General features: G+C 38.5%; 1 protein-coding gene and 1 long non-coding RNA gene across 4 annotated transcripts in view; one reads left to right on the top strand and one right to left on the bottom strand.

The window, feature by feature from the left end:
* Positions 1-19,250, bottom strand: part of LOC128885262 (sodium- and chloride-dependent glycine transporter 1-like) — a 29,025-nt gene extending 9,775 nt beyond the window's left edge. Inside the window, exons 1-10 of one of the 3 annotated variants that reach the window (XM_054139224.1) lie at positions 18,853-19,250; positions 13,542-13,824; positions 8,219-8,471; positions 6,940-7,098; positions 4,320-4,527; positions 3,630-3,801; positions 3,001-3,357; positions 2,681-2,890; positions 2,165-2,506; positions 1,476-1,713 (exon numbers count right to left, since the gene is read on the bottom strand). In XM_054139224.1, coding sequence (XP_053995199.1) covers positions 1,476-1,713; positions 2,165-2,506; positions 2,681-2,890; positions 3,001-3,357; positions 3,630-3,801; positions 4,320-4,527; positions 6,940-7,098; positions 8,219-8,471; positions 13,542-13,589 — 1,987 coding nt within the window. In that variant the 5' untranslated portion in view covers positions 13,590-13,824; positions 18,853-19,250. Of the gene's footprint in view, positions 1-1,475; positions 1,714-2,164; positions 2,507-2,680; positions 2,891-3,000; positions 3,358-3,629; positions 3,802-4,319; positions 4,528-6,939; positions 7,099-8,218; positions 8,475-13,541; positions 13,825-14,282; positions 14,613-18,852 lie in introns of those variants that run through there. The other 2 variants (XM_054139222.1, XM_054139223.1) reach the window with 2 other exon arrangements.
* Positions 19,251-21,935: 2,685 nt separating this feature from the next.
* Positions 21,936-23,828, top strand: LOC128885292 (uncharacterized). Its single transcript, XR_008459576.1, has 5 exons — positions 21,936-22,284; positions 22,380-22,534; positions 22,612-22,724; positions 22,807-22,971; positions 23,335-23,828. It is a non-coding gene; the product is annotated as an uncharacterized LOC128885292 (long non-coding RNA).

Genomic DNA, 23,828 nt, shown 5'->3' on the forward strand with positions numbered 1-23,828 from the left:
TATTGTGTTGTCACGAAAGATTCTTTTTCGACTCGGATATTTTGGAGCTCTCTGCTTGGAAGTTGATGTAACAGTAACAGAGCAAAATAATTTATACATGGTGTCCCAGAATTAGTGCAAGAGTCGGAAATGGAAGGTAGCTGAGACGATTCCGAATCACAATTTCCTTTGCAAAAATGTCGGATGGTGCTTCGTTTTTGAATTATTAACGAAAAATCACCGACCAATCACAGCGCCCGAGTAGCGCGCAATTAAAATTCTAATTATCATTTAACAAGCAACGAATTGAAAGTTATTTATATTTAATTTAATTATCTAATTATCTTATTGGAAATTGCTATCTGGATAAGCATGCTATGATGCTACCCATCTTTGCGTAAGTAGTCGACCCGGACACAACCCGCTATCGATTATGCTGGCACACGCGTAGGCGGAGACCCCAACACGGACCTGACGATCCCGTTAATAAAAGAAAAACACGTTCTCGTCGCACCTGCTCGAGATTTCGCGCGCTCCTGACGTCACTCTGCAATATAACGGGTGCCCATCTCGATATATTATAGTCCATCGCACAAATCCTCTACTTAATGGAACAAATACGGCGTCCCTCGTAAACGTAACGAGAAGCTAAGACGGTAAGTCATAAATGGTATTAGTAGTGTACTTGGGAAGCCCTTTCGCTCCTGTGGACATTTTATATAGACTTACTTAAAAGAGTCTTGTTAGACGAAGAAAGAAAAACATCTCGGAATATTCTGTGCGATAGTAAACGCGACGAATTATCTCCGAGTGGCGCGGTAATTCGCTAAGAGACGCGTACTTGACCCTACCACTTCTTGGAGCTCAGGGTTGTGGCACGAAAATGGTCGATAAAATAGATTGACTCGTTTTGAGCTCTTGATGTGTTTAAATGAAAACAAAAAAAAAAATAGTAAACATAGAGCTCATTCGAACTCAGGCATCCAAATATTCACTTATCGTCGACCACTTTACGTTAAAAAACAATATGAAATTTTCAGTTGCATGAGATAGTCGTGGCACTGTTGTTCGACAAAAGTGTTTTATCTTGAAATTATGTTTTCAGAAAAATACATTTCAAGTTCACAAAAATTGTACAAACTTCATCACAAAATTATTTTCATAATCTTTCTGAATAATATCATTAGTAAAAACAAAAAAAAAATATCGAAGCCGTTCTTGGTTTTATAGTCTTCGCCCTTCCGTGCCCTACGTATTTTATCCACGTGACGTAGAAGCTTTTGTGCGACAGACTGCACCTACCCAGATTAATTATCTTTAATTATCTATTTATGTCGACGGGCGGCATAAATCCGATTACAACGGAGGCTGATGGGCTGGTGATTGCGCGGGCGCGTAAGCTTCAACCACGACATGTTTATTATTGAAATACACATTCTATCGGATGATGGCGTTTAGATGCAACACGAGGGGAGTTTAATTAAGTTTCTGATTACCTGGCGACGGGGTGTGAGTGAGGGTCCTCGACGGGGTCGATGGATTTCTGGTGGCGGGGCCCCAATCGGGTGTTGGCTGCAGAAGCATCTTGGCGCGACACCATACGCTCCTGCCCTTGCTCTTCTTCGTTCTACCTTTACCGTGTCTCTGATAGGACGGCCTGTTGTCCAGGTCGTCGTCGTCGTCGTCGTCGTCGTCGTCGTAGGCGGATCGTCGACGACGGTCTCTCAGCTGAGTCTGTCAAACATTAAATAATAGTTTTGATATTACTAAATCAATTCTTCATCGTAAATTTATACTTTTTATTCAATTTGAAATATGTATCTCTTCTTGTCCCACACGTTCCATCACGAATTTGTATATGTATGTCAATATTTTGTAACCAGTGTTCTATCAAAGTGACGAACGAATTCACCAATAACACCTATGATCATGCAAACGTTTATGCAAATTCATATTTTCACAGATGCAGATAAAAATCTGCCTTATTTTCTAAACAATGTAACATGTATTTTACATATTTTTGCATAAATGCATAAACGTCCGCAGTTTGTTTATGACAAATTAGCTTTGCTCGTCACGACTATGGAATTCTGTTTATCGAATAATTTGATTGGGTATGAATGATAAAATCGCCCAGCGCGCCTCGTTATTCCGTGAAATTGTTGATGAAACGTTAATTACGTACGAGAGTCATGCCAACGATGACCAGAACGGGTATCATGCCGATAATCCATCCAACGGCGTTCGCCCATGTGGGGTAAACGTAGCCACCGTAGGTGAGAGGCTGGTACTCGATCCAATTGAAGAAAAGAATGAAGAACAGGGTCGCTGGGGTGACGATCCTCCACATCCAGGTCCAGAAAAACCTCCAGAGGCGACTCTGTGGGCCTATCATCAGCTGAACATCGTCGAGAAATCGATGCGCGCCATAGATCCAACCGACCAGAATACACTCGCCTATGGCGATCAGTAACACTGACCAATTGGCTGCGTACTTGTCCATTAGTTGTAGCCAATACACTCCAGCCTGGAAATATAGCGGAGAAATTTGACGAATCATTATTACATCAACATAAATTTGATTGAGATTGAGTTAAAGTATCAAAATGTCAAGAATTTTAACTCATTTGCTTCGTAATATTGGATGATATAATTTTTTTATAATTTGTTAAGACTATGAAAAAACTTGGAGAATACTTACGTTAGTAGTGAAGACTATGCCACCACCGTAACCAAAAACAGATACAGCCAGGACAACCCACGTTTTATAGTGTCTTAATGACGGAAATGCGTCGAGTATGGCCGTGGTAACTGTCTCCATCAAGGCGAATTGCGAGTCGAGACCCAAGGTAAGAAGCATCACGAAGAAGAGCAGCGACCAGACAGGTGCAACCGATAGACGTGCGACTACCTATATTTTTTTTTTAAACAAATTCCTTCTTAAAGGAGCTATCTTTTATGCAAATACAAAATATTTTACCAAAGAAACTTAATGATAACAAGTTTGAGATGGAAACTCACTTCAGGGTAGACGATGAACGCTAACCCAACACCTTGGTCGACGACAGAGGCGACAGGGACGTCGAGCTCGTGGGCCAGGAAACCAATCACCGAGAATATCACGAAACCAGCGAAAAAGGACGTGCCGATGTTGCTGATGGCGACGATCACCGAGTCCTTGTAGCAATCGTTGTTGAACTTGTTGTAGGAGCTGAGAGTTATCAGACCGCCCCAGGCTGGGCTCAGGGCGAAGAAGATCTGCACCGCGGCGTCGCTCCACACTTTCGCGGACATTAGTCTTCTCCAATCGGGCGTTAGATAATAGATAATGCCCTCGCTGGCACCGGGAAGCTGAATGCCGCGAATGAAAAGAGCGATCTGAGAACAAAAGGAGCAGTTTCCACTATTTCTCGAGGGCTGTAAACGGGTAGAACAAAATAATCGAAGGGGCTCTTTTACCGAGTCCTAATTCTTTTCTAATACGATTTAAAGAAGTTTGTAAAAATTGTTGATAGCGTCATATTAATATTGTGTGTGTTTAGAATATATAGAAGTTTATAATTTCAATTAGCTCATATAAATTCTCTAATTTTTACTATATCTACAAAATTCTTAAAACCAAAAATTTAAAAAAAAAAAATACTACATACCAGAACAACATAAGGGAAGAGAGCAGTGAAGTACACAACTTTCCCAGAGCTTTGAACACCTTTGCTCAGACAGAGGAAGACGATGATCCAAGCTAACAGAAGGTTTATCGCCATCCAGGGTCGAACAGATCCCGTCTCCTCGATCCCGCTACTCATTCCCAAGACGTGATTACTGAAACAAACATAATTTCAATTAAGCTACACTGTATCCTTTAAATTCTCCTGACAAAAGTTTCTACAAACGCTTAAATAATGATTGGTAATTAAAAATTTTCTGAGAGAATAACCTTTGTTCCCCTAACGACGAAACTTTCGTTTCCAATTAAATTGAAATCGATGAGAAGCTAGGAAATAAAATAAGCAGAGAAGACAACTGTGGAGGGGAAGTTTGTCCCACTTGTTGAGAATTCGAACTTCATGGAAGATCCAAAGCAAAATTGTATGTAACTTGGTTTATTTATAGGAACGCTTCTCAAGTTAATTCAATTTATTAAAGGGTTAACTTTGAGGAACTTTTCTAATTTTTAATCACAATCTTCAATATGTATTTATACTTGTACGTTAAAAATTGATATTTTAATTGCAGTGATAGTTGGTCTAAAAATGGCTCGCGTCGAAGAGTCGCTAATTTATATTAAGTAACTCTTATGTTAGGTCTAATAGATGTCGGTTTATATATATTATTCTTACTTGAAATATTCCTCAGCCGGTGGTTTCCTAATGGCACTAGTGATATTTTCCATAGTCAGACCTATGGAGGCCATTTGGGTAGAATTCAAGCATTTCCTTTTGAAATAAGTCATGTTTTGAGTGACGCACGCTTCGGCAGCTTCTGGCATGAAACAATCGTCGGTGCTCCATGGTGGCTCGCACTTGCTCCATGGCAGTTTACCAGCTCCTACGTCGATAAAGACATTTTCTTTGTTACAAAAGAAATACCAGTAGGTCGTTCCAAGACCTTCTTTGACATATCGAAACAGCTCGTAAAGTGGGAGGCATTCTTGGAAATATTTATCAAAGAGAAAAAAGGTTACACTGGATTCTCTAATCGCTATTGCATACATTCTTCAACATTATGTAAAATGTTTTGTCATTGTTAGGAATGAATATTTAATTTAATATTGAAAAAGAAGCTGCATGTAAATATTTTAATTTTATTTGTCTGTTGTGTTATCAATATAATTTTATATTTTATCTTCCAGAACTCTGAAGATAATAGCGTTGTTTAATCTTTATTTATTACTTTAATCTTTGATTTGATTCGGATAAAACGATACTAGTTTCAACGCAGAAGATTGCGAGTCCTTCTTGGACACATTCATTTCAAAATCCCTTCCGTTTGATAAAGTTCGAATCAAGTAAAGTAATATATATATATATATATATACCGTAGATTTTCTTGGAGCAATTTCAAGTAAGTAGGGTGCGGTGCGACTTCCTGATTGAAGTTTGTGATCACTGTCTCCGTTAAGGAATAAGAAGTAGGAAACACTTAATTTTCCCTTGGTTATTAACGTTCACTTCTGGAAACTACTTTCCTCCAAACAGTATTCAGTTTTATAAATTATTCTTCATCAAAGACAATATTCATCTTTATAAATTACTTTTCATTAGACACAACATTCACTTTTATAAATTATTTTTCACCGAGGCAATATTCACTTGTATAAGCTTTTTTCCATTCGAAACAATGCTTGTTTCTATTAATTACCTCCTACCAGAGACAATATTAATTTGTATAAATTACTTTCCATCAGAGACAATATTCGCTTCTATACGTAATATTGCACCACAGAAAATATCCATTTCTAATCAAATATTCTCCATCAGAAACCATCGATACGTATTAAAAATAATGAAGCTGTACTAAAGAGTCTGTACTACGTAAACGAATAAATAAATAAAAAGAATGACTCTTAATGCGAATTCTACGAAGTTGGTACATCAATTCTTTAATGATATAATATTGTTAAATTTTTGATGTGGTCTACTTTTGTTTCTGTGCATCAATCACTTCCATGGAACTGAAAATAGTATTGCTTCAAGGAAACAGCCAATACTAGCGCAGCCATTAACCCCCTTAAATTCAATTGCATGATCTGCCCTATATCTACAATGTTGCGAAAACTCTTAAGCGCACAATCTATGGTCAGGTACTCTATTTGTATTAATTTGCATAATTTTCTGTATCGCAGAAACCCACGACAATATTCACTTCAAACTTTGATCGTATATTGCGATTTAATTATTTCGTTTACTTTAGGTTGGAGAACGCAGGAGCACTACAATTAAACGTGAAACATTTATTGTGCTGGTTTCTGTTTTAAATAAACTTTAATAGCAATTTAATTAATTCTAATTAGAGTTTTATGGCAAATTAAAAAATGAGGTTGTTCTATGATTTATACGAAATATTTATATATGTATATATATAGATTACAGAAGTTAAATTAAATTTATTTCTATGTTTTTATTCCACATAAATAAACTAAAATGAAATATGCAATACCCATGGAACAAAAATTCATGAATAAAACAAAGAAATGAATAAATGAAGAGCACGCGACTCCAATCTGTAATGCAAGCCTTTTAATAAATAATTACTTTAATTCACGTGACCCGTTCGTAGCGTATTAATATATTCCGTTGTAACAATAATACAGAGAATGTTTGCGAAGCATGGATGACAGTTTAGGTTTAGGAAAACAGTCGATCGAGAGTGAGCATGACAGACGACTCTCGCGGAGGAAATTGAGTTATCAATTGCTGTCGGTTGTATTGCGGAAAAAGAGCAACATTGAGTGATGTTTGCGTTTTGCGTATCAGTTTCTGTTGTATTACGATTTTATACGACTCTATAGTACGAATATGTTGGTACATCAAATATAAATGATGAAATTTAAAGTGATGAAATTTAAAGACATCCGAAACAATGGAATTTTAATTTTATACAGCTTCTAAAATAATTACCATAGACATTAATACTTAATACTTCAGAGCCGTGTCTTATTTTCTCCCCAAGCAGTTCATGGAAAAAAGAAAATTAAGAATCACCTGAAACCTGTCCACGAGTTTAAAAAGGTTAAGAACTACTGCGTTCGGCGAGGCGACGAAGTGTCTCTGAAAAGTACCTACTACACATTTCCAGAGGTATATCGCCTGGTGCGAAGCCCAGAAAGCTTCCAGCTCAAACTGGACCGACTTCAGCTCCGCGGAGATCAATACCTCCCGTTTGATGTCATATTTTCATCGCTGGGTAGGAAAACTAGCGGGGAAAAACAAGCGTGACGCGCGAGATAGCGAAACTCACCGGAGAGAGAGACGAAGATGTAGTAGAGCGTCCAGGCGATGATCAGGTTGTAATAGAGCATCACGACGGAACTGATCAGGACCATTCCGTATCCCAGGCCTCTTAGCAGGGGGCAGAAGCGTTTGTAAGCCGCCACTGGGCCGAGGCTCGCGTACTGCCCTGAAGTGAAGAACATATTCGAAGAAGTGAAGAAGAAAGAAGAAAAAACAAACGATCAATAAGCCATCGCGTCGGTTAGTAGTAATGCACCTGCGATTTACGTGACATCGGGACATCGAATTGCTAGGATAGGGGGTAGAGTGTTGGGAGTCGATATCGCAAATGGGGTTTCGCGAATGGGGCGCCTAAAAATAACGTTACGTAACCCGGTAGCGAGGTACGATCGTTCATTGATCGTTCTATTTCGGTGAATCAACGTCGCGGAGAAACTTGACCTTGGAATCTTGATAAGAACTGTTTGCGATTCTTACTCTTGCGACGCCCGATGTCTATTTCCGTCCATTTCGATTGCGAGTCTGTTTATATTCTGTCGTACCCTGGTAATCGAGGGGGCGTATTTTTCTTTTTAGTGGAAGGAACACAATCCGAACACGATCGTATGTAAGCATCGAACGTTTTTAATTATAGATAACTGGAAATTTACTTTCAACATGGAATTGAAAGTACATCGAAGTAGGTCGTGTTTGAATTCTTCATCATTACTGGACTTCTACTTAAAGAGGAATTAAAAGCATTTTTAATATCCGTGTAAATAGCTTCACATATACCAAGTGTACATAAGAGTATAAGTGGGAACACAATATTTGGATCAAACGATGATACTACGAGGAGAAGATTGAAAAAGGGAACCGACGTAAAGATTGATCAAATCTTTCGATTCTCTGCCGAACGAATTGTCTGTTCGCTTGGAAAGTTTTAACGTGTTCGACTTCTACCAGGTTAATCGATATCTACTCTGTGGAATAGCTTCGTGCTATAACCCTTTCAAGGCGAACTGGTTTTAGCAGAATCTCAATTCAATCAATTTTGAAGGGCAATTCTCTTGGGACGATATTCTAATCTAACATTTTCGTTCTAATCTACAATTCTTGAAAATTTGACATAATATTAGCAAATAAATTTGTTGAATATAATAATGTACTAAAGTATGAAGTATATTAATTCACAGTCAGAATGTTAATATTCCAGAAAAGATATAACAGGCACCACATGTGATGGCTCCCTGTGAGGTAGGTCTAGTGTTAAATTTTAATTTCACGAATGAGTTAAAGGATCTTACCTAAGGAAAGCTCCATGAACATGAGGGGCAATCCGGCGATAATGAGCATCACCGAGAACGGTATCAGAAAAGCACCCCCTCCGTTCGAGTAGCAGAGGTACGGAAAGCGCCAGACATTGCCAAGCCCGACGCTGTACCCCAGAAGGGACAACAGGAAGTCGAATTTCCCCGTCCATGTGCCTCGCTCAGGGTGTTCGTCCTCGCCAGCTTGCAACGGCGCTTGGCTGTTCGCCACCGAGTACTTGTCTTCGTTCTGCTGAAAACAATATAACGTCGAGTCATTTTATTTCAATCCGTTCTTGTCAATATGGTAGAGAAACGACGAATTACGAGTCACGTTTGGGAGCGTGTATATTCACACACTTTATTATTTAATGAAGAACATCGAGGTTTTCGAAATTTCGAAATTTGTATCAAATAATTTTCTTCTATTCTATTCATAATTATTAAATCAGGTCATCCAATTCTTCTCCGAAAATGCAGCCTAAACTGTGCAACAGCCTCCTATTTTACCCCTTTGAGTATTTAATAAGGACGGAGTAGAAGCTTTCTGAACAATGAAAAAATTGTTCGTATATAGAGAACCACTGTTCCAGGTCAAAGAAAAACTTGAAACTTTCGCGATTTCCCTTAGCATTCCTCTTCCCAATGGCCGTGATTCGATCTCCGCAGCAATGGGATATAATGCAACGCCACGACGAAGCAAACGGTACAGCGTCTGCGAAGTTTCCTGAGAAATTACTAATGCTAATGACCATTGGGAAATCAGAGCTAAACAAATTGGTTCAATGCTCCAATCTATCGTGCACCGAATAATTTCCCTGTCGTCTTTGCCTCCGTCGATCGACTTCGTCGACAATTTCCCAAATATTTTGTGATATACACGCGTCGAGTGCAACGTGAAGTCGACGATACACGTTCAGTGTGCCGTGGCGCGTTTGAAATAATTGCAACGAACGTTCAGCGTCACGATAAATCACAAACTGGTGATGCAAATATTAAACTACACGCAATATCGGAAACAACGCGACATATGTGTCGATTTCGTTTCACAGGAAATTCTAATTACGTCGATTACATTTCCATTCCCCCCGCTCATCCACTAATTAATTTTGCAGAATGGATCATTAACCCTTTGATTGCGAAGAGCGTATATATCAGTCCTCGAAAATTAGGCTCAGAGAAATTTATAAATTCTAATTTAACTATTATTATTATTAAATTACATCTTAAAATATAAAGCTCCTCTCGTTTGACACTTTTCTCAAAAATATCTCACTTTATACGCACACGTCCTAAAAACAAGCAACGCGCAAATAAACTTACGAAAGAGCCTATAAAATAAAATCCAGCTACGAGTATTATTCCCGAGCAGCTGAATTCATTGTGTCCCTTTTGTTTTATTGTCCGAATCAGAATTTAATTTCTTTCTTTTTAGTCTGTAGCCTTCCCCTCGCTTATATTGTTCTCCACAAGAGAATAATACGCCACTGAACGTGACGATTTCGAAATCTCGTCGAATGAACCTTGTTAGTGGCGAAAGATCAATAACAGAGCGTTTCCTTTCGCGATTATAAAAAGCGGTACTGTAACTCGAGCACGGCGGTGAATTAATTCACGAAGAAGGACATTCAGAAAGATTTCAACGGTGCATTCAGCGACCGTTTGTTTTGTCCCTCCGTCGTAATAGACGTTCACATTAAGGTCGTGTAGCCGCGTACATTTCTGGCGATTTGTTAAGCGTTTGCCTTGGGCGCTCGCGAACATTTCGTTTCCTCGAATCGATTAAAGCACGAGGAACCCATTCAGGCAAATTTCATTTTCGAGATGGATTCTGGCTTCGGGGTAGCGCACGTCATCGATTTCCCTTGAAACTCCCCAGCTTTCAGGAATACCACGTCGATTGTATTGTCGACTGATCATCACGAGTATTCGAAACTAAGCCAGTGCAAATATCAAAACTCGAGACCTACGTAATGCAATCGAATACTTGGTATACTGGGGTAGCTTCTAAATTTGTGGCAAGGCGGTCCCTTTGAAATAAAGACAAATTTTGCTTAAGCTAGTTTTAAAGCATTAGCTTTCTGGTTACCTGATAAAATACGGAGAGACGTGGAACAACGCAGTACAATTGTCTAGGAAACGGAAACAAATTAGAGTAGATTGATCTCTAGACCATTAGAAATCGGTGGATTGTGTTTCGAGTTAGGGACGTCAATTTATATGAATCCGAGCTGTAGAGGTCAAGTAAAGAATGCTTGGAAAAGAAGAACGGAACGTCGACAATTTGTACTATCGAAACAATAACTATTTCAAATAATAAATTATTTCTTAACTCCAGGAAGACTTTTACTGACAATCAGTTTGACTTTTGGATTCACTTGAGATCTCTACTTAAATTGCATTGACAATGAGTTTGAATTGAATGGCTTTGTGACACATGAGACGTTTCCGTATATTCGATATGAAGAATTGGATTGTCTACTTGGAAACAAGAATAAACGATTGGTAATATAGACATTGTCGGTGCAGTACCAGAAATGCATTACACATGTGCGTTTATGTCTACTTTATATTCTGATCTACTTGTTAAATGAAAATTAAAATAATGAATAAATTTAAAAATGATTGCGTTCTTCAAAACTATAAAAGGGTATCCATAAATTCGTAGAATAAATGTTAAACACTCACGGCGTTCGTTAAAATAAATAAGTAACGGTTAGTAAACATGTAAACATTGTAGTATACATGCTGAAAACTAAAAGCTTTATTGATCACAACTTCAAAAACAAAAAAAAAAAATAAATATATCGCTAGCTGTTATGGAGTTTGCGTATGAAATTGTTTATTTAAACTGATAAAAGCTATAGCATACACGTACCGTGACGAAAAAAAATTCTTTTTAGTTTAGAAATTATCGATTTACGAATCCATATTTACCAAGTTACATTGTTGTATACATTTTGAAATAATGTTGTATACATTATTAGATACTAAGATTATCAGAAATTCTGTCTATTTATGACGCACCCTTTATACATTATAATTAACCCTTCCGTTGTTAATTCTATTTCAAAATTGGCCTCAAAGTACGATCATCCGAACCAGAAACCACGTCGGTGGCAGTAATGATTGAATTAACTGTCGATCGCGTTTCGCAAAACCGGCAACGAGCTTCCTATACTTCCCGGCCGAATCGATGATATTATTTTACCGGAAACCATAAACGTCGGGCCAGAGTCTCTAAACTCTCCGGAGAGGACGTTAAAATGAAAATAAAACGTAGGTGCTTCGAACGAAGCGAGCATAAGAGGAATTCAACGGTAAACTTGCCAGGTGCCTCCAAGGAAAGGCAATTTCAATCTTTCACTTGTAGGGCCGTACATACATATACGTTGACCTGATAACTTCAAGCTTATTTATGAGGGACATATATACACGTCTTGATAACTTAACACTCAGATACAAAGGTCGTATACATGTTCGATAGAAAAGTACATATTTGGGTGTGTGTACACGTACATGGACGTGTATATATACGTTCTTATAATTTGACCCTTATTTACGAAATCCTGTTATTCGTTTATTCTTTGTGTCACTTACTTTCGAAATATCATTCGAAACCCTCCTTTAACCCTTAGAAGACTGATTCTCCAAATTAAATTTTAAAAAATATCAATGTATTTATTATTTGAACAGTTTTGTCAGCTGACGTTTATTTGTTTAAATTTTGTTCGAAAGACCATTGTGCAATTTGAAACTTAGGGCACATAACACATAATAAATTTCCTGAACCTTCCAAGTACCAAAAGACCTACGAACATTTCAGCAAGGTCGGATGCCATAACGAGAGGGTTGAAGGGAAGGGGGTTGAAAAACGAGCGTAACGAAATTCACACGCTTGTGTAAGTATTGCGTAGAACGGGGGATCGGATCAGAGTGGTTGGCTGAGCGATCGCTCGAGCGCAAAGCTTCGTGCCTGTCGGGTGCGCGCGCGGCCGAGCAATTACCATAATTCGAGTTAAATCGAAAGCGTCCTGACAGTTACTTTCCCCGCTACCGTCGGGACTACGTTTTTTACACCCCTTTTCCCAGTAAATCTCAAGCCGGTGCTCTAAATTCACCCGGTATCTCGTTCCATTCTCGAAAGGTCACCTTAAAGTGTCAAAAACGTGTAATTGTTTGCTCGAGCGGGTAACTATGTAAACGTTATGCGTGGTTAGCTGGTAATCAGAGCGTGCACGCGGCGACGGTATCCATTTATTATAATGAATATATTGGATTTCCCGTGTACAGCGTTTTGACCTATATTACGAACCTCATCGGCGAATCGTGTCCTGATAAATTAACACTTAGTCACCAAGGACGCGCATATGCCGCCCAATAAGTTGACGCTGGTACATCAAGGACGTATTACGTGGGTCTCAGAATTTGACTATGGGTCGCGGAGGAAGTTTATATGCAGCTCGATAAGTTGAATCTCGTACGTGAAGGACGTGTATATACGTACTTGGAATATGTACTTAGGACATTTATATATGTCTTGATAGGCTAGGACATATTCAAAGGATTTATACAGGGTGAGGCAGCTCGAGGGAGCCTATCTTATTGAGTTTTGATAATAGTTAAATTAATTATTAACAAAACTTGTTGAACCAATTGTGGGGTGTGTAATTTTTCTGTAATATCCAACGAATTCTCGAATCGACCGCAACGCGATTATTGTTCACCCTTCCTCTCTATTCGTCAACAAGCGACGCGCGAATCTCGCGACTCGAGCAGGTATACGAGGGACGTGTCTGTCATAATTATTTCTGTGTCTAATTACTAACAATTTCTTGATTATCGTAGCTAGGTATCGCATCGGACGAAGACATCGCTTCCTTCGCGCGAACTTTGGAATTAAGAACCTTAGAACCTTAAAATTCTATAAAATTTGAATATTTTATTTAGTTAAATTACATGACTCTATTAATTTACTTTTGTCGTATATATCTGCGACCAAAAAACTAAATACGTAAAATAAACGAGATCTCATTATCGACAAATTGCGATGATATTAATTAATTCACTGTCACACATTACAGTAAATTGATACTCTGATTACCAACCAACTACATGAAACGTTTACGTCACCTTAAAGTGCCCGAAGAAGGAATGACGCAACCAACGAATAGATCTAACGATCTACTAATAGCTATAATAATCTAATCTAAACTTTCCCCCGAGTCTGTGCTACAGAAATCATTCGCCAGTGGCACGATCAATTAGTAAATTATTAAACGCTCGAGGATCAATTCGCAACATATGAGAATTCACTTACGTCCCAGCAATCCAGATAGGGACGAATCCTTGGCGAGGACTCCTCCATCCTCCAAACTGGCACCGAACGTTTCTACGGAGTCAATCGAGTCTTCTCCTCTTCATGCTCTGTGTACGTCTGATAGCTCGTGCTGGCACATTTATTCTTGATCCACTAGCGACCATCGTTAATTCAAAGCTCCCGTCGAACATCGAGACGAGTTGGCTTCCATTTCTTCGATTTTACTGCGCAAATCCGTTTCTTTGACGTTCATTCTTCAAAGCCCCATCCGTCTGTCTGTCTCCTGGAAAAAAGAACCGTGGAACCGAGCTCTGAATATCTTCTGTATTTTTGCCAATGAAGAAAAGTAAGACAAATACCTCGATAATAGACACAGAGTACTACTGTAGTTTTGCACGCGTTATAATATGAGAAGATGGGACATTTTATGAAGCTCAAGGTCAATATTCGGTATTTTTTTTTTTTAATAATGGATTATTCTGAATTGTTCGCGTTGTTTATTTGCAGATAATTCAAACGGAAAAGGTATTTGTGTAGTGTTTGTTACAGCATTTGTATTTGCTAAGTAGTTAATGTAGATATTAATGAAATGAAATAAAAGTACCGATGGCTGAGGTAATACCCAAATCAGGTACTCCTATAATCAAACCTTACTATTTAAAATTTCATGAGATATACGAAGAAAATACTTTGATGGGCAGTATTTTAGTAAAATATTATGGTAAAATTAGCAATACTTACGTTATATTTAATACATTATTTTAATAAAATATTCTACAGGAATATATGAAACTAATAATATCAAAGATTGTAGAATACGTAACGATGAAGACCACTGATTCTCTCGTTGTCGGTGTAAGTAAAACTATTATGTTCTGATATGTTTTTATAGTCGTCGATCTGATGGTTCTCGTTGTGTCCTCATTCAATGACACACCGAGCCAAACTATTCGTCGCAAAGAAACATTCCACCTGGCTCGACGTCTACCAGACGGTCACAGCGCTAAACAATAACTATTCGCGTCCTAATTGCTGTTATCAAGTTCGCACCAGATACATGGCCACGCAATAACGTAGTTACTCCTTCCAATGCTCGCCGCTTTGTAACTGACAGTCCGGGTCACGCCGTATTTCTCTACCCTGTCCGCCATTTTCACCATTCCCTTTTCTCCGTGTTAATTTTGGAGCTCGACAGTTAGCCTCAAATTTCCTAGAAACATCCCTTGCTCTGTTATAGTTATCCCTGAGGGGTGACTTCTGACGTATTTGGCTTCTGAAGTCAATTAAGAATCGTTTCTAAATCGATTACTCCTACGTATTATTTGGTTATTGCCAAGGATGACTACGAGCAAAATTTCATTCGAACCCAATATAAAGTTCTTCACCATCCCTCCTTAACTTTGATCTTTCTAAACTGACGATGAAGACAATGCAACCAAATTGTCAGCTTTGGAAATTAGCGACGAAGCCAAGATTATCGAACGAAATTGAAAGCCGAGTGGTCCTAATAATCTGAAGCAAAATACCAAATACTGTAATCACCCTCCAGTTCTCGACGGCCAGGAAACGCGAGCGAGTTTTTGTCGACCTCCACTCGACATGGGACCGCGAACGATAGGACGAACGGTTAACGTTAACCGTCAGCTGTTGACCTTGTTCGTTGCAGGCTTTCGTCTTTAACCTTCCCCTCGGTGAGAACCGTGCGAGCGAAGTGTGCACCCTCGGTTCGCGAAATTTTATATCTCATTATTTTTAATCGCCTCCGCGCGATATGATTGTTCAGCAGCCAGTCCCAACGAAACTTTTCGACATCGAGCCTAGCATTTCGCAAAAAATGAAAAGCAATCTTTAGGTTGTGCGAAAATCCTAGTTTTAAAAATTGTAATTCTTTGGTTATTCGTACATCCATTAATTAATTGATAAAGGATAAAGTGGCGGGAGCTCAGTGTCCCTGAGGGAGTGTTGGTGAGATTTTATAAATAGTTAGGAGATGTCTGTACGAGGAGTTGTCATAATAAAATTTAAGGAATTATATACTGTAAAGAGATTTGATGTTAAATGGAGAACAGAAATTAATTTTAAATTAGTAGATTCTTGATTGCTCGAGAATACGATTAATTTTATCTGTCGAGAGTAAAAGGTGTGCTTTGTGATATGATCAACTCTTATTTTATTAGGATGTAGCGTAAACAATATTACAATTATTGCCAGCATTGGAAAGTTCCATAAGACAGTACCAAACAATTATTGATTTCTCGTATTAACATTAAGATATGTCACGCCAAAAAGTAAATGCACCAAAACATTCTACTGCTGTATTAAGTAACAGTCAAACAACGTTTGCCTTTTGCAATTTCCTCTCCAGATTAAGGACAAAACAATTCACGGTCCAGAAAGGATCGAACAAAGGCAAGACGTTAACGTCGAAAACAAAGGAAGAAACAGAAGAAAGGCAAAAAAAAAGGACCCGAGGATGAAGAAATAAATGAATAAGAAAACAATCGAGAAATGAAAGAAATTAATTATCTCGTACGACGATAATAGCCTTCGTGGCTTCGCAGGAATGAAAATTTAACGATTTTCGTCGAAGCGAAACTCGCTGCTGAAAGATTGTGAATTTTAATTATAAACGAGCGCACCCTCTCGTTCATGCTAGGAGGCACAACAAAACGTCAAGGTGTTTAATTCTCCGTAGCTGGGACGTCGCTATAGTCGACGCTTAAATGTCATCCGGTTGACCATGGTAGTAGTTCACTGCTCTACACGTACCTAACCCTTTACGCTCTTACGTAAACCCGAGCCCGATATTGTGCATTCTGTACCTACGAAATCTGTGTCAGTGTAACCTGCTCCCAACTCGACGCGTCGCCGCGGGCTGGCCTAACGCGTTTACGATCCCTTGATTATATGCCACCGGGGATAAATAACAGTACAGGAAAGCAATTTTGAAAAAATGTCAACGGAACAAAATACGAAAATGAGTAAAGACTGGCGCAGACTCGGTTGGAGCCAGCAGGCTGAGAATTTTCTGCATTTACTTGAACACTTGGCTATTGATTATTACGTAAAATAAAATATTAATATTATCATACATCAACACTTATTTTCAAAGAAGAAAGACCTTGATCACGTTCACTCATGAGTAGAGGTTTTAGTATTATCGTAAATAGCTATATTTTCAATGATTAATTATTTTTGTTGTTTTACATACATTGTTATTTTTAGAGTGTAGTTTCTTTACAATTTGTTTATCCTGAATATACATTTGAAGAAAATTAGGAATATGTCAAAACACATTGCATAGTGATGTTCATAAATTTGTTAGATAATATTTCTGTGTGTTAATCTATTCTAATAAAAAATATAAATCATCACTTTTTCAATGGTTGTCAGCACTTCCCTAAACTGTGTTAGGGCACCAACGAAAAATCTGCGTCGCGGATGAAATAATCAACTTGCAACAGAACGTTTCGCTATTTTCTAAACTTCCTAGTTCCTAAACACAATTAAAACTGTTCCCTTGTTAGCGAGCTTCGCTATAATTGTCATTATTGGACTCCTCAAAGGGCACATCGCGTAGAAGAGAGTTAAATGCTCCCAAACGAAGCAGCTGGCCCCGATCTGATCTACCTAATACGACATTCTCAAGTAAATGAAAGCTCATCATTATGAAATTAACCCTCCATTGCACAATGTGTCTAACTGGACATCCGATCAAAACAATTCATGTAATGTTCGCCGAGAAAACGTGAAGGGATTGCGCATGATGTTTTCATATGAGGCCTAACAGCTTTGCAGATTCAATCACTCAAGTACCAATTAAATAATAAATATACAGGTAGATAACGAATAAATTATTACAATCGACGTTGGCGAGTTGGTCATAAAGAACACTGCTTATATAAAATTGTAGCGTTTCGTCAATATTTGTTTCTAAAATAATTTATCAATATTGAAGGAACAAGTAGTATAAAATGAATTGCTTCAGGTTTTCTTTTTATCGAGATCATTTTAACCATTTTCTTCTTTCAAAAACAAAGCAAAATTCGTAGAATAGGGGTTGAATACGGCGAACGAAATAGACGCAGGTGTTCCTGATGGTCGACGAAACAGGTTCATTGAAACAAACTACGTGTAAACCAAACAGAAGCAGCTGTCAATCCCTCGCGATAAGGGGATATTGCCAAGAAGATGGAGCCTTCCAGAGACCACGAAATTTCTGGCAGCGCTCGCCGGCATAGTTCAGCCATTACGTAATCGCGACAGTGTCGTTCACCGCCGCCGTGAACCAGAGTTGGACACAATTGAATAAAATCAACACACTGGAATCTATTCTATCAAATTTTATTTATTCAAATTCTCCCGATATTTTCATTTGTTCATTGTAAAACACTTCATGGCATTACTCAAAGTCTTTTTGTTTGAATAATAAATTAGTAAGATTGTTTTGGATAGTCTTTTATTCGTTATTTGACATTTTTATCTGGACAAGAATTTTACACCATTTTGCAAGTACCTGATTTAGATACATTTAACATTATGTGTTTTAACGATTCGGTATTAAAGTGCTACTTGCAATGTGCAGTGTGTTATGAAGAATGGTTGTTGGGTTACTTTCGGAAAAGGGCCTAGGTATAGGATTGAAATACTAAAGTATATGATGACTAATGCGGTTTAAGCAAATATGTGTTTCACTGATACGAATAATACAATTCACACTTGTACCTCAGATATTGTATTTAGTACCATAATTTTTAATTCTATAATAAGAATTTAATATTCTATAATAGATGAAAAATATGACACAAGTGTGATGAATGTATATAAAGTAACAATCATATATTTACTCCACCAAATTAGATTTAAAAATCACTAAATTAATACAATTTCCGTTGCCACTTCAGACATAAAATTCGTAAAATACGAACATTTACTACCTCTGAGAGCTAAAAAATTATTTGAATCTCAAAATGACTCCCATCAAATAATATTTAAAAAAACACAAGGCAAATAAGTCCCTATCATACTGTCCATTGCAAATTCAAACAAAAAATTCTCAAGATACGAACATTCACCTCCTCTGAGAGCCACAGGATCATTTGTATATTCGAATGACTTCCTTCCAATACATATTTAAAAAACACAAGCCAGACATGTAAAGTCACTTTCATACTTTCCCTCGCCAATAAGACCATAAGACCTCCAAAATTTCGAAACGCCAATTTTCCTCCTAGGTTAAAGAAACAATTTCCCAATTGACCTGTTGGAGAACCGAGTGCCCCCGAAGAGAATGGTTCCCCGGTAAACACACCTGATTACGCCTCGTGACGAAATCCTTTGGTAGATAGTCGAGAGGAATTCGGCTTGGCCGGTGGTCGATCAGCTGTGGCGGGTACCGTTGCTCGCGCTGCCATTGGAGAACTTTTGGCGAACGGCGTGCCAAGGTCGGAGACACGCACTGTCACTAGTATTCAGGGTCACAGCCCGGCGAAGCGTGAAACAGAGCCGCGCGTACGGATCCGTCACGGGCGCACGGCGAGCGAGAACAAAACCGGAGCCACCTTTCGCTGGCCCGTGTTCCCCGACGTCGCCGTCGTCGCGACGCGATGCGTGAGCAGCGCGATGAGGAGCCGTCGAGAGCGTGGAGACGGACGGACAGACAGTGGAAACGGTCCGTGCCCGGGCAGCCAGCCAGCCAGCCAGCCTGCCTGCCTGCTTATGGGAGAGCTTTTCTACTTGCAGCACCCCCAGTCGACCCTGTCGAGCCTCGAACTCGACGATCGATCGATATTACTGCTCCTGCGAGCTGCGTCCTACCCTAAACCCTGTGCCATCGTAGGGCTCGCTCTCTTTCCTCTGCTCGCGTATACAGGGTGTTTTCCGGTTTAACGCCAATTGACGCGACGGTAATAACGAAGGAAACGTTGTGGCAGGCTTTTGATTTGCTCGATGGACAAATTTATAGGCTTTGATATACTTGTTAAAAAGGGTAAACGGTATTTAACCTTCTGTGAGAATTTATTTTTCTCAGACAACTTGCAAGGCTTTAATATTTCAGTGGTTCCTCAATAATCATAAATTAAACTGAAAAGCATATCTTAGAAACGATTATTACTTAGGACAATATTCAATAAAAATATTTTCATTTTCTTCCTTCCATTAACCACTAAAACTTCTACCTGTAATTTTAAAACACACTAGATAAATGTTTTTTTATTGTCTTAGGCCATCCTATTGTCTCTCAAAATCTGTCGGTAATACATAAAACACACTCTGCAGCTCCTTCTGTTTATATAAATCCTTTGTTACACGTCCAGTTTAACGTGAAATACTCCTGCTTTTACTTGTTATCGAGGATGTCTCTATCTCTGGGATTGTTATTTCCTTGTAGGAAAATGTACCGTAATTTAATGCATATTTTCTTTACTCGATTACTCCTCTTCTTCCTTATTATCTTTCGATTATTCTTCATGCGCCCCCGTTCTGCATTCTCCCCCTCATTAGTAGTCGATAAGTTTTACGTATCTCTTTGCCTCGTTCCTTCATCTCGTTCCAGGTTCATTTGATTTCGTTTCCCTTCTTTGCTGGTCTCTTTACAGACAATTTTTCGCTGCGAGGCGATTCTGGAATCTGGAACGGTCTGACGCTGCCTCTTAAACAAGGATAAGGACAATTGTTGAATATCTTAATGAGGACCTTATTTAATATGTTCGCAATAGTGTAAAAGAAGAATGAAAATATGATGGATAAAAATATTATATGTTTTCGATCCAATACAAATTAATTGTGACATTGAAAAACACAAAACATGTATAATACCATAAAATAAATATTTAAGTAAATATTCCTTTAGTTGTGTGTAATATACAAAGTAAAACTGAGTACATTTATTTGATTCTTCGTAGAAACATGATAATAAAGTCGACATAAAAATGGTCGACAGTTTTTAAAAAGATAAAAGTGTCGCGTAACAAAGGGTTCATAATTTCATGCGCTGAAGTAGGAAGAGAATCGAATTGTCTAAAAGAAAGACATAATTCTGTTTCGAAATAAGAAGTACAAGGATATAATGTACCGTTGCACTTGAGAAAAAAGTTGTACCATAAAAAGACGGTCCTCATTAAGTCACCAACTTTTTCCTCGACTTTTCTTTGTTTTCTCCTAGAGGGGAACTGGTCTCAATTTCCAAACACACCCTGTGTACCCTTTATTTTTTCATTCCATTAATCATTCTGTGTCTGTAACTATTAAAAAATTATTCAACAACAAAATCGATCGATTTTAGAATTTATTATATAAAATACAGAATAGGGCATAAAGATTAGGAATTTTTAAATTAAAAATTGTTTCAGCGTTAATTCATAGATTGAAAAGAATGTTTTGTCGAAACTGAATGATGACAAACGATCATTGTCTCATTTCCCCGTCGATTATGTAACCCTCTACCAGCAAGAACTTTTCATATCTTCCTTCTCCACCCACAGGCGCCGTTTCTTACAGGTTCACTTCATATTTTATGTCCACGTCCACCGACTTATCTATTCGTTCATCGATCACACCTCAGGTCCTTTGCGCTCTTTTTTCCTCGTTTATTACAACGCTACACGTCATGGGGTTATAGTGACACGAGAACGTAAATTTTTCATTCCACGCAACGGAAGCAGCGAGCGTTCCGCCTGAAGCATAGGCATCTGCGTCGATACGTGTTTATTTCACACAGAAATGTTTACCGTGATACCGAGAAGCGGTAGTAAAAATTCATGATTGAGCTCTTCGTGGAACAGAACGAAATTTTGAGAACATTTATTGCTGTGAAACGCAGATAGTGATCTAGATATTCCAACATTTTTCAGAGAAAAATATCTGACTCAATAGGAGGATTGGCATAGTCCTTATTTATTTGCTAATTGATTTCATCCCTTAAGATGTCATACCTTTCGAGTTGGACTTGTGGAATATTGACTGAGTGAGTTTATACTATTTTAACAGTTTAGCTTTTCTGTGCGGAAATGAAGATACTGAAGATACTGAATTTTTTTTTAATTTCACATAGATCCAGAGCTCTGCCTTACATTAACCACATAACGATCTAATGATTAAATTCCTCTTCGGAATAATAAAATACTTGCACCATGTAAATTTCAACAGTCAGTACAGAGTTCCGTAAAAAACTCAGGCGACGAACATGCTACTGCACAAAGCACGAAAGTCTTCGAACCTGAAACTTCGCGTTTCGACTTGAATCGGATGATCGATTCGCTCTTTGCATGAGGAATTATTCGAGCACTGTCAAATTACCAAAAGTAATTTTCATGGCCTAGATAACACCCGTCGTTACAACCCCTGACGGGAATGGAAACAGTCACGCGAGTGTCGTTGTAGGACGAGCAAGAATCCACGTTCTTGCGGTGGTATTGTGCAAGGAATCGCATTGTTTCATACTCGATGTCATTCGACGTTATACGTCAAGACCGTGTTCTTCTGTTCCGTGTTTCGCGTCGTGCAACGATGAGAGAGCGAGATACCATTTGCAATATTCGCTCGCGAGACGTGTCCGACCGTGTAACGAGGTTGTCCATTTTGTAGCCAATTACAGGAGAGTTGCAATTACAGCAATTACGGTTGAAAGTTGTTTCGACTTTAACGAGCAATTTAGTTGCGAGTGAAGTTTAAATATTAAACAGCGAAAATTATATGAGCCGGGAGACTCGTCGATATATTTATGAACTTTATGAGGCCGATGGTGCGTCGATCACTTTTCCTCGATAACTGCGAAACGTCGAAACGTCTTTATTATCCCTTCGAATTATCCCTTCGTTTACATCAAATTATTTTTAGTTGGTTACGCCGTGGAAAAATTAACGTTGAACAAGATTTTGATATCGGAATAAATAATTTTAATATTCAATTCCTGGAACGGAAGCCGGTCTAATGGCCTGAAAATAGATACCCGCGGTGCTACGTGCCGAATCATAAATTTTACGTCATCGCAGGTAAAACAGAAGCAAAGATGTTCGACGGGACTCTGCTTTCATAGCGCCCGTTGCAATTTAACGGTCATGTTCTTTAGCGATTTCGTTACACACGGTCGCTCAGCTATGAAAACCGTTGTCGCTGCATGCCAACGCGTTCTGCTCGAAATAGAAGAATCAAAAAATAGCTAGGAAACCTGAACGAGCATTGGTAAGCACGTGACCGGGATGCATAACAAGTGAAAGTGTGCCTTTGGTGTACATAAAAATGTGATAAAAATTAAATTTTAAAGGAGGATTCCCCAAGCTCAAAGAAGTTCATGGATTCGTAGAAGCTGATGTAATGGATTCTAACCTTAGAAATGCTCTTGAACCGACTTGTGAACCACTGCCGGTTTCCTCGTTTTGTCCAATGAATCATGATCTCGAATCATTGTACACCTGAACCTTGATATTCGGTTTGTGCCGTTAAGATTTTACGATTATCGAATTTGCATAGAAGGAAAGGATCGTGAATCAGTATTCTTTGTGCATTGTAACCGCCTCGTGTATACAATGTACAGATAGCATTGTTCCTACTCTGTATTGTTTCGCGGTATAACGTTATACCGTAGGAGAATCTATTCTATCGACTTTCTACAATTTGTCCTTTATCCCCGAGTAATATTATAAAGTGTGTAAGAAATTTGTCATTTTCTGAAGAACACGCTGAAGACAGTATTCCGTCCTAAACTTTCATTTTTATTTACAAAGTGAGGAATTAATTTAATCTAGATGCAAATCGTCATGTGTTTTAAGGACATTTTAATTTCTGACTCTAGGTTACTCTTTAGTACAAGTTCGTGTTAGATTCTGCATCATCTTTGCAGACAGCAGTCGTAGAGGAGAAGGTAAACGGTTTAGAGGATTAGAATCTTTTTAGAGGTCCCTCGTGTATTATAATATTCAACGAAGGTCTGTATCCTTGAACGAACAAGTACGCAGAACAGAATCGTGCCAAAGGATCCTAATCAAAGGAAACCATCCCGTTAATCCTAGAATCCGTTACAGTCGCCCTTGTGCACGTTCATCCGTCGGTTCTGTAGACGAAATTACGATTCGCTAATCTCCGGCAAACAAGACACACCAAATTCTAGAGTATTCATAACAAACCTCACACGTCTTCAATACAATAAATAAATAATGTATGTTCAAGGATGCGAAGCTTGGTATCATAAAAGGTAATGTAATTCCATTGTCTTTAATTCAATATCTGGAGCTATTATCACGCACACGAATTGCCTCCCCTATTTTTCAAACATTTCTATTTCTTCTA

This window comes from Hylaeus anthracinus, unplaced genomic scaffold, assembly GCF_026225885.1.
Source record: "Hylaeus anthracinus isolate JK02 unplaced genomic scaffold, UHH_iyHylAnth1.0_haploid 11981, whole genome shotgun sequence".
NCBI lineage: Eukaryota > Metazoa > Arthropoda > Insecta > Hymenoptera > Colletidae > Hylaeus > Hylaeus anthracinus.